The sequence below is a fragment of the Lucilia sericata genome, unplaced genomic scaffold (genome assembly GCF_015586225.1).
Source record: "Lucilia sericata isolate MDLA Ls3-8-SP2 unplaced genomic scaffold, ASM1558622v1 Contig000444F_arrow, whole genome shotgun sequence".
Classification (NCBI taxonomy): Eukaryota; Metazoa; Arthropoda; class Insecta; order Diptera; family Calliphoridae; genus Lucilia; species Lucilia sericata.
Genome location: NW_023994459.1, coordinates 265,668 through 278,165, shown reverse-complemented (window position 1 = coordinate 278,165; position 12,498 = coordinate 265,668). Strand labels below are relative to the sequence as shown.

At 29.9% G+C, this 12,498-nt stretch overlaps 1 protein-coding gene across 1 annotated transcript; it reads left to right on the top strand.

Annotated features, from left to right (window-relative positions):
* Positions 1 to 7,253: 7,253 nt before the first annotated feature.
* Positions 7,254 to 8,214, top strand: LOC119604935. Its single transcript, XM_037957841.1, has 4 exons — positions 7,254 to 7,284; positions 7,350 to 7,619; positions 7,802 to 8,030; positions 8,096 to 8,214. The coding sequence occupies exons 1-4, from the start codon at positions 7,273 to 7,275 to the stop codon at positions 8,212 to 8,214; spliced, it is 630 nt and encodes a 209-aa protein (XP_037813769.1). The 5' UTR covers positions 7,254 to 7,272.
* Positions 8,215 to 12,498: the final 4,284 nt, after the last annotated feature.

Sequence of the window (12,498 nt, the reverse complement as noted above, 5' to 3'; positions counted from 1 at the left end):
GATGTGGAAATTTTTCACGAATGATTTACATATACAAAACAAATTCACGTCGAGTTTTACCCTGATAGCTTCATTTATCAATGAATTATGCGCATTTAAGTGATTTTCGGATGTGGACCTTATATGTGAGCTATGACCAATTATGGACCGATCCGAAAAAAAAAAATCGTAAAATAATTAATATTTACACACAAAACATATTCATATCGAATTTTATCCCGATAGCTTTATTTATCAATGAATTAAGCTTGTTTAAGCGATTTTAGGATGTGGACCTTATATGGGAGCTAGTACCAATTGTGAACTGATCCGGAAAAAATTTCACTGAATGATTTATATCTATATACAGAACATATTCACCTCGGGTTCTACCCTGATAGCTTTATTAATCAATGAATTATGCGCATTTGAGTGATTTTCGGATGTGGACCTTATATGGGAGCTATGACCGATTATGGACCGATCCGGAACAAATTTCGTAGAGTAATTCATATACACACAAAACACATTCATGTCGAATTTTATCCAGATAGCTTTATTTATCTATGAATTATGCTCGTTTAAGTGATTTTCGGATGTGAACCTTATATGGGAGCTATGACCAATTATGGACCGATCCGGAAAATAATTCCGTAGAATGATTTATGTATATACAAAACATATTCATGTCGAATTTTATCCCGATAGCTTTATTTTTCAATAAAATATGTTCATTTAAGTGATTTTCGAAAGTGGACCTTATATGGGAGCTATGACCAATTGTGGACCGATACAGATCTAAGTCGGTAGTTTTAATTCCTGTTCATATAAAGTCAATATGTACAAAATTTTGTGTTGATACCGATATATTTGAGGAAGTTATTAACGATAAATTAATTTCCGGAATATGTACCTTTGTATGGGGGCTATGGGAAATTTGGGATCGATTGTTACAATTTTAAACATAATTAATCTATAGATGGACAAAATAATCTGTGACAAAATTTGTCGAATTATCTTTGGTAGTTTCTGAGAAAACTACTCAAGAATTGGGGAAAAAAACTTAATTTTTTTGAGGTAGTCTGAAATTTTTACTCATAACTTTTTACGTTGTGAACCGATTTTGCTGATTTTCAATACCAAACTGCTTAGAAAAACAATGAATACTCTCAGTGAATTTGGTTGATTTTATTTGCTTAGTTTTAGCGTGAGCGTGTTTTAACCAGACAGACAGACAGACGGACATAGCTAAATCGACTCAGAATTTCATAAGGATCCAGAATATATATACTTTGTTGGGTCTAAGATGAATATTTTTTGGTGTTACATACGGAATGACAAACTTATATATACCCTCTATCACCACTGATGGTGGTGGAGGGTATAATAAATAATGCAGAAATTTTGCTAAGTTCAGTGATGTTTTGTGTTTTGTTCAGTCATGTTCAGTTTTAATTATTCATTGTAAAACTTAAATGAGTTATTGAATTTAATGTTCATAGAAAAATAGTGTAATTAAAATATTGTGAATCTTAAGTAATAAACAAGTAAGAGTGTTATATTCGGCTGTGCCGAATCTCATATACCCACCATCAAACCGTATGCCGTAAAAGGAATGCTCCCCTATAAACATCAGGGTCATATTTGGAATATGGCTTAAGTCAATTATGGACCGAGCTCTTTTGAACTAATTTTTAAAAAACAAATATTTTATTTCAATTCTTAAACCGTGAGGGTCAATTATGAACCGATACTCATAAAATTTTGCACATAGATTATGTATAGAACTTGTTTTAAATAAGGAACACTCGTATTTTATTAACCAAATCTCATTTCTGAAGGGAACCCTTTGTGAATGACCGACACATTCCGCATGAAATTCGGAGCGAAATTTTCGTCACATTCATATTTTTAAGGCAGTAATGAGCAATGTAGTTATTTGCAGAGGGGGACCTTATATGGGGGAAGGGTCATTTATTGGCCGATCCAAAAAAAATTGGTACAGAGGTTTTGGCTCGTAAGAAACTTACGTGTGTAGCATTTCATCGCTTTACTCGTATTTTTAAGACAGTAATGAGCGTTTAAGCTATTTCCTGAAGTGGACCCAATAGGGGGCGTAAGGTCAATTATGGACCTATCCACATAAAAGTTATTAAAAAGATTTTGGCTAGCGAGGAACTTAGTTAGTTAGTTAGTTATACTCGCATTTTTGGACCAGTAATGAGTGTTAAAATAATTTTCTGAAGGGGACCTTATATGGGGGGTAGGGTCAATTATGGACCGATTCTCAAAAAATTTGTTAGACAAATTTTGGCTCACAAGAAACTTATTTATGTCGAATTTCATTGCTATACTTGCATTTTGGGGCCAGTAATGAGTGTTAAAGTCATTTTCAGAAGGGGACCTTATACGGGGGGTAGGGTCATTTATGGGCCTATCCTAAAAAAATTGGTTAAAAGGTTTTGGTTCGTAAGAAACTTACTTATACTGAATTTTATCGCTATACTTGAATTTTTAGGCCAGTAATGAGTGTTAAAGTCATTTTCAGAAGGGGACCTTATATGGGGAGTAGGGTCAGTTATGGGCCGATCCTAAAAAAAATTGGTAGAGATATTTTGGTTCGTAAGAAACATACTTATGCCGAATTTCGTCGCTATACTTGCATTTGGGGACCAGTAATGAGTGATAAAGTAATTTTCTGAAGGGTATCTTATATGGGGGGTAGGGTCATTTATGGGCCGATCCTCAAAAAATTTGGTGGAAAGATTTTGGCTCATATGAAAGTTATTTATGTCGAATTTCATCGCTATACTCGTACTTCTAAAGCAGTTATGCCCGTTAAAGCTATTTTTTGGAGGTCCACTTGTATGTGGGCTATCCGAAAAAGTGGACCGATATTACCAATTTTCAATACCAAACAAACCTTAAAAATGGAGAATATTTATGCAAAATTCCAATTGTCAAGCTACTCTCGTGTGGTCCCTATCGTAATTTCAACAGACAGACGGACGGACATGGCTAGATCGTCTTAGAATTTAATAAGGAGAAGTTAATAAACATTTAAGAAGCTTTTCTTAATTGGCGAAGATTATTAAATATATACCAAAAAGTATAAGGAAGGATTATATAAATAAAATTAAAAAGTAAGTTGTCATATTTTACATTAAAATACTATTTTAGGAATATGTTAACAACTCTAAACGGCTTCCATTTCCATTATTTTTAAAAAAGTCTAATATGTTTAATTAAAAATGTTTTTATATTAAATTTCGACTCTCCCTTAATTGGTTTAGGAGATATAAGCATTTAAAGACTTTTTCAAGTTGTACATTTCGGCTTTCATTTGATGAACATTGCATTTTTAACCTACCCAGCTAAAAACGATCATATATGATTATATATGAACATGTATGAAAATGTATGAATATATATGGTTTCATATATGAAAATGTATGGGTTCATATATGAACATATATGAAAAATTTTATCATATATGGAACCATATATGGAGAATTGAATCATATATGGACGCATATATGAAAACTTGTATGATATATGGACGCATATATGAACATTTTTATCATATATGGTATCATATATGAACATATATGGATTCATCTAGAAGTAATTTTGCCATATATGGGATCATATATGAAAATATATGAAATAAAAAATTAGTATTATATTCCATATATGGTTCATATGTACATACATACGTATGTATAAAAAAAATTTAATTGATCTTTATTAACGCGTTATTTTTAAAAAAAACAGTATTAAAATGATTTACAAGTTTACAAATATATTTTCCTACCCGCATTACACAAAACATATTGTGTATGTCTTCAAATTTTATAACATAAAACGTATTTGTAGTTTTGAAAGGTATTATATGATTAACTTCTGTTTTTGTTTTTTTATGAATAAACTACTGCTAGTTATTAAGTCTATGTTTTGAACTAATAAATAAAATATGTTCGAGCTTTTTATAAAACAATTAACAATAAAATATTTATCAACATTTTCACACTTTAATTTAATTGTATAATTATTACATCTGTTTTTTTTTTATATAAAGTTGAAGTAAAAATTTTGTTCTTAAATTTAACCCTGTCATAAATAAATGATTTGCTTATGTCTAAGTTAACAGATTTTAATGCATTCAGTTGAAATGAATTAGGAACAAATTTCTTATCCTTTCCAAGGCCTTGGACTAGATCTGTGCAAATGGGTGTCATGGATTCTATGCGTTTTTGCATTATACACGCCCCCTGTGTTATTTTGATATTATTTATTATTTCTTTGTTCGAATGGCGGGTGCACTGGACATTTTTAGCAATTAATCCATTTTTATCTTCAAATGGGAATGCTGATGTGGCCCATAAAGGACCCCAACGGTGAACTGCCAAACACAAATGCTGTAGTTGATGAACGTTGTAGCTTAATTCTCGATCCGTGTATAGTAGCGAAATTTGTTTTACAAATAATTCTAGAAGTTTTTCTGCTTCTTTCAAATCCTTGTTGACATCAATGTTTTGCTGAAGTAAATTGTAAATTGAAATCACTAAAAGCATCCAATGTTGAATATATATTTCCGGCATGTTATTTTGAAGGGTAGGCAGTGAATAATAAATTAGCCAATTAAATAGTTCTGTTGCTTTAAACATATGAAATGATTCCAAAGATCGAGGCATTCGACATATCGCGTACGTGGGTTTTATATTCATCAGGAAATTATCAATCTGCTTAATATTCTTCTTAATTCTCCATTCACCTTTTTTGTTTAGCCAAACATTTAAAAATTGCTTTGTACAGAATGCATAAATTCTGGTACAAAGCATGTAGATATGTCAATTTTTGGCAAACATGATATTATAGTTCTGCCTTTGACGCCCATACAATGGCTTATTGCTTCATTTTGGTCTACATTGTCTGCTTGTTTTTCCATTTCTTTATCACTTCGTAATTTTATTTGTTTTTTATAAGGGTATATCAGCACCAACTTTTTTCCATCAACATTTTCCATTGCAATTGTTTTTAATTCGCAAAAATTACATCCAAACTCTCCATTAAAATTGAGAATGTTTTGTATTTGTGCTCTAGCAGGAGCATCGGCGATAAAAAGCGGAGCATATATAGTTGAATAATTAGTTTCATTTGTTGAGGGATTTTTCCAATAAATGTTTTTATTCTTTAAAATTTTATCACAAAATGGCATCAGGAATAGGTTCATTGGTGGTTTCATCTTCTTGTCGTACCAAATTCCAGCAATTATGATGTTCTTGTATCGAATTTCGGGGGGTAATTCAGCAATGATGAACATTAACGGCCAACAATGACTCATCGAACTTTTTATAAGTAAAATTCCATCAGTATAAATAACTAAAGTTAAATCGTATTTTTTTCGGTTGTTATTTACACGCCGGTATTCTGATCCATCACAAATATCACTTATTGAACTGTCATTCGAAGAAATATTCATAAGTTTATCACCAATACGATCCAATTCAAATAAAAGTATTAATTGCTCTATAATGTCAATTTCATAAAAGTAAGAAGTATTTGTATCCTTACAATACTTGCAGACACATTCTCCTAAATTTATATGACAATTTTTACAAAAAAAGTGTTTGATTGTTGTACATGGTGGAGCTCTATCTTCAATATATTTGAAAAACTGGTAAAGGGTATTGGGCATTTTATGCCCACTAGGCAGCATGCGATTAATCAATTTTAACTGGTCCTTTAAGGCGCTTTTAGAAAACTTGTGTTTCATAAACATATCCAATGTATTCACGACAGCTACATTGACTGTAATTCTGCAGCTTTCATATAAATTATTTTTATCACACATGCCGCTTATGTCGATGCCTTCCTCATCATGTATGTTATTTATGTCATGATCGCTGCATTCCTCATCTGATAAAATACTATGTTCACTATCTGAGCTTCCAATATAAACTTCATCGCTTTCATATTCATCGCTTCCATAATCATTTTCATCACTTTCATATTCATTTTCATCACTTTCGTATTCATCGGAAGAGTTATTAAAAATGATATGTGTATTTTCTGGTGTAATACTGGTACTTTCTTCATACACATTTTCTATTGTGTCTTCAAATTTGTTAATTTCTGAAGATACAGTTTTATAATTTCGACACCAACGCTCTCATGTTCTTCCTGGAACCTACATTAAAAAGTTTAGTTATTTAGTGTTTAAAACTTGTTGCTATTGTTAAATTACCATAGATGAAGGATCGGTTTTCCAAATTTTGTATTTGTTTTTTGCTGTATCTTCAATAGGTTTTCTTTTGGAACATGTTGGTTTTTCGATGTCCATATCAAATATGTATTTGTTCACAATTAAACAGCTGATGTTTATGAGTGTTACTAATGATTGTTATAAAAATTCCGCTTAACTAACAACCACCAAATGTTTAATGATAATCTGAGAGCATTAAGGAATACTGATAATTATCAACAAAAATCACATTCTTTTTATCAGTAAAAAATTCTCATTTCCAAGTTAATTAGTGGACGCGCGTTTTATTGCATATGTATATAAAAATTGCGAGAAACAGGTAAAAAAATCCTACATAAAAATTTGTCACTGAAAAATCCATTAATGTAGGGAAAGGTACCAAAATTTGTATATTTTTAACCTTTTATTTTATTACACTTGCACGTGGGCCCATAAATATTTTAAAAAGTAGGTAGAATTGCAAGAATTTTGCTCACACGTGCACTTTTGAAAATTTAAAAAATAATTCTCCGAAACATGCTTTTTATTGTTATTATTTTCTTGCGTGTAAAAAATCGCGAAAACCACTTCCTGTTATTGGAAATTTTACAAATTGTTTGTTATCCTTTTTTATTTTCTTAATAATTGACAAAATTAGGTAAAAATTAATTTCAATCTATGGACCTCTTTGTTCAAAGGAAAATAATCCTTAATAATTATGTACATTCATTGTCATTCATATTCAGTATACAATTGATCAGCCAACAAAATACATCCATTTACCCGCTTCTTTCAATCGCGTATATACGAAAATAAATTAGCAACATTGTTAAACTATCCACGCAATATTAAAAATAATAAAATAACACAATGCCAAAAGTTTGTAAGTACATATACATATTTAAGTTAAGATGTAAAAAACTAATTGTTTCAAATTTGTTTACATTATGTATCGCAGTAAAAACTAAAGAAAGCAAACGTTTGTTGCAAAAACAAACAAACAAACAAACAAACTAGTGAAGAAGGAAAACGCAACATCATCTATTTATATGGAGAAAACAGTAAGTACTTACACTTTTTAATTTCATAAATATAAAAAACTATAAACACATTTTAATTAATCTAGACCAATAGTGAACAAGAATTGCGCAATAAATTAAAAGAACTACAACAAAAATTGGAACAAATAACAGCGCAGAAAGAAACCAAAACACGAATAAGTGAAGAAAACTCTGTGGGATCTAACGATGCTGAAAATGATGAACAACCTGTTGTGTCGAGGCTAAACGAAATAACAAATCCAAATGAAAGTGAAGTGATTATTTCTCCAATTGAAGCTAATCCTCCAATTGAAATGGGTTGCACCCAGCTGTATGGAAAAAATTATGAAGAAGATGTAAGTATATCAGTAAATAATTTAAAAAGTCTATAAAAACATGACAAATAAAAATTAAAATATTCACAATTTATATTTGCCATGTTACCTAGAAAAACAAATTTTTTGTTTTTAGTTATAACAAAAGTTTTTTTAAGTATTACTTTTATATTAACGCATTTTTATTGAATTTATATTTTCAGATGGTTCACTTAAAAGATAACATTTATTGTCGGAAAATTGTTTATGACAGTGCATTAGGATCATCTTTCAAGGCATCTCATCTGGCCAGACGTCTTATTGAGGGTGTTTTTAAATTGGAAGCCATTTTAACATGCACACTTTCTGGCCAACCCCCAAAGGCACAAGGGGAAGAGAGGAGAAACCAAAAATACGGTGCATTGAACGGTGAAGCTCGGAAAGCTTTAACAGGTAATAACTAAAAGCCACAAGTAATAAATTTTTACTAAAATTTTGATATTTTTATAATTGTTTAGATTTCTGTACCGAATATTCACAAAAAAGAGGATGGACCCCGCAAACTCCATATGAAATTAACCGCACCATGACCCAGAAAATAGGAGAAATCGAAAGACAACATAAAAAAACAATGTGAGCAAAGTAAGTTTAAGAGCAAGTGGGAAAATCAAATTTAAAATGAAGTTAATTAAATAAGACTGAATTTATATACATATTTTATTTTACATGAAATGTTTTCCCAGCTGGAATTTCCATAATTATGAACTAAGATTTTATTTTCTTAAGGACAAATTCTAATACCCTACACAGTTACATACATATATATATATATATATATATATATATATATATATATATATATAATTTTAATATTTAGTTAACACAAATATGTTCGTATATATTTTAATTTATATTTTTTTTTCATGTATACCACATAACTTATTTCTATAACACGGAACCTTAAATACCTGAATTAAATATATAAGAATAAGATTCTATGTACCTTTTTTTAACATTAAACTGAATAAACATGTTTACAAACATACATTCAATGCATTTTTTATATATAAACAAAAAATAATTTAGGCGGAATGTATAAATATATATGGAAATATATGAACATGTATGAATATATATGATCATATATATTCATATATGATCATATATGTTCATATATCGCCAATTTTCGGATCCGAACATATATGGAGCTTCATATATGAACATATATGGTCCCATATATTATCATTTTTAGCTGGGTATTTAGATTTATTTGAGTTAAATCTTAACTTTCAATATTTTTTAAACTATTTGCGCGTTTAGGTCTGGAATCATTGTATTGAAATTAATACTACTGTTTTATACATAAATTATTTTTTGACGTGGGTCACTCGACACGAAATTGCCCATATAAGATATTTAATATTGAAATCAGATAGTTTTAAACCCACCTTTATTAAATAAATACAATTTTATTAATTTTCATATAGCTTTGGATTTAATTATTCTAATTATACCCAGCTAAAAAAGATTATGTATGGATCATATATGGATTGTGTATGTCTTCAAATTTTATAACATAAAACGTATTTGTAGTTTTGAAAGGTATTATATGATTAACTTCTGTTTTTGTTTTTTTATGAATAAACTTATTGCTAGTTATTAAGTCTATGTTTTGAACTAATAAATAAAATATGTTCGAGCTTTTTATAAAACAATTAACAATAAAATATTTATCAACATTTTCACACTTTAATTTAATTGTATAATTATTACATCTGTTTTTTTTATATAAAGTTGAAGTAAAAATTTTGTTCTTAAATTTAACCCTGTCATAAATAAATGATTTGCTTATGTCTAAGTTAACAGATTTTAATGCATTCAGTTGAAATGAATTAGGAACAAATTTCTTATCCTTTCCAAGGCCTTGGACTAGATCTGTGCAAATGGGTGTCATGGATTCTATGCGTTTTTGCATTATACACGCCCCCTGTGTTATTTTGATATTATTTATTATTTCTTTGTTCAAATGGCGGGTGCACTGGACACTTTTAGCAATTAATCCATTTTTATCTTCAAATGGGAATGCTGATGTGGCCCATAAAGGACCCCAACGGTGAACTGCCAAACACAAATGCTGTAGTTGATGAACGTTGTAGCTTAATTCTCGATCCGTGTATAGTAGCGAAATTTGTTTTACAAATAATTCTAGAAGTTTTTCTGCTTCTTTCAAATCCTTGTTGACATCAATGTTTTGCTGAAGTAAATTGTAAATTGAAATCACTAAAAGCATCCAATGTTGAATATATATTTCCGGCATGTTATTTTGAAGGGTAGGCAGTGAATAGTAAATTAGCCAATTAAATAGTTCTGTTGCTTTAAACATATGAAATGATTCCAAAGATCGAGGCATTCGACATATCGCGTACGTGGGTTTTATATTCATCAGGAAATTATCAATCTGCTTAATATTCTTCTTAATTCTCCATTCACCTTTTTTGTTTAGCCAAACATTTAAAAATTGCTTTGTACAGAATGCATAAATTCTGGTACAAAGCATGTAGATATGTCAATTTTTGGCAAACATGATATTATAGTTCTGCCTTTGACGCCCATACAATGGCTTATTGCTTCATTTTGGTCTACATTGTCTGCTTGTTTTTCCATTTCTTTATCACTTCGTAATTTTATTTGTTTTTTATAAGGGTATATCAGCACCAACTTTTTTCCATCAACATTTTCCATTGCAATTGTTTTTAATTCGCAAAAATTACATCCAAACTCTCCATTAAAATTGAGAATGTTTTGTATTTGTGCTCTAGCAGGAGCATCGGCGATAAAAAGCGGAGCATATATAGTTGAATAATTAGTTTCATTTGTTGAGGGATTTTTCCAATAAATGTTTTTATTCTTTAAAATTTTATCACAAAATGGCATCAGGAATAGGTTCATTGGTGGTTTCATCTTCTTGTCGTACCAAATTCCAGCAATTATGATGTTCTTGTATCGAATTTCGGGGGGTAATTCAGCAATGATGAACATTAACGGCCAACAATGACTCATCGAACTTTTTATAAGTAAAATTCCATCAGTATAAATAACTAAAGTTAAATCGTATTTTTTTCGGTTGTTATTTACACGCCGGTATTCTGATCCATCACAAATATCACTTATTGAACTGTCATTCGAAGAAATATTCATAAGTTTATCACCAATACGATCCACTTCAAATAAACGTATTAATTGCTCTATAATGTCAATTTCATAAAAGTAAGAAGTATTTGTATCCTTACATGGTGGAGCTCTATCTTCAATATATTTGAAAAACTGGTAAAGGGTATTGGGCATTTTATGCCCACTAGGCAGCATGCGATTAATCAATTTTAACTGGTCCTTTAAGGCGCTTTTAGAAAACTTGTGTTTCATAAACATATCCAATGTATTCACGACAGCTACATTGACTGTAATTCTGCAGCTTTCATATAAATTATTTTTATCACACATGCCGCTTATGTCGATGCCTTCCTCATCATGTATGTTATTTATGTCATGATCGCTGCATTCCTCATCTGATAAAATACTATGTTCACTATCTGAGCTTCCAATATAAACTTCATCGCTTTCATATTCATCGCTTCCATAATCATTTTCATCACTTTCATATTCATTTTCATCACTTTCGTATTCATCGGAAGAGTTATTAAAAATGATATGTGTATTTTCTGGTGTAATACTGGTACTTTCTTCATACACATTTTCTATTGTGTCTTCAACTTTGTTAATTTCTGAAGATACAGTTTTATAATTTCGACACCAACGCTCTCATGTTCTTCCTGGAACCTACATTAAAAAGTTTAGTTATTTAGTGTTTAAAACTTGTTGCTATTGTTAAATTACCATAGATGAAGGATCGGTTTTCCAAATTTTGTATTTGTTTTTTGCTGTATCTTCAATAGGTTTTCTTTTGGAACATGTTGGTTTTTCGATGTCCATATCAAATATGTATTTGTTTACAATTAAACAGCTGATGTTTATGAGTGTTACTAATGATTGTTATAAAAATTCCGCTTAACTAACAACCACCAAATGTTTAATGATAATCTGAGAGCATTAAGGAATACTGATAATTATCAACAAAAATCACATTCTTTTTATCAGTAAAAAATTCTCATTTCCAAGTTAATTAGTGGACGCGCGTTTTATTGCATATGTATATAAAAATTGCGAGAAACAGGTAAAGAAATCCTACATAAAAATTTGTCACTGAAAAATCCATTAATGTAGGGAAAGGTACCAAAATTTGTATATTTTTAACCTTTTATTTTATTACACTTGCACGTGTGCCCATAAATATTTTAAAAAGTAGGTAGAATTGCAAGAATTTTGCTCACACGTGCACTTTTGAAAATTTAAAAAATAATTCTCCGAAACATGCTTTTTATTGTTATTATTTTCTTGCGTGTAAAAAATCGCGAAAACCACTTCCTGTTATTGGAAATTTTACAAATTGTTTGTTATCCTTTTTTATTTTCTTAATAATTGACAAAATTAGGTAAAAATTAATTTCAATCTATGGACCTCTTTGTTCAAAGGAAAATAATCCTTAATAATTATGTACATTCATTGTCATTCATATTCAGTATACAATTGATCAGCCAACAAAATACATCCATTTACCCGCTTCTTTCAATCGCGTATATACGAAAATAAATTAGCAACATTGTTAAACTATCCACGCAATATTAAAAATAATAAAATAACACAATGCCAAAAGTTTGTAAGTACATATACATATTTAAGTTAAGATGTAAAAAACTAATTGTTTCAAATTTGTTTACATTATGTATCGCAGTAAAAACTAAAGAAAGCAAACGTTTGTTGCAAAAACAAACAAACAAACAAACAAACTAGTGAAGAAGGAAAA

Bases quoted from the DNA above. Each gene is read 5' to 3' on its own strand.
- LOC119604935 (XM_037957841.1), top strand. The intron at 7,620-7,801 runs GTAAGTATATCA...TTATATTTTCAG, and splicing joins GAAAAAATTATGAAGAAGAT to ATGGTTCACTTAAAAGATAA. The intron at 8,031-8,095 runs GTAATAACTAAA...ATAATTGTTTAG, and splicing joins AGCTCGGAAAGCTTTAACAG to ATTTCTGTACCGAATATTCA.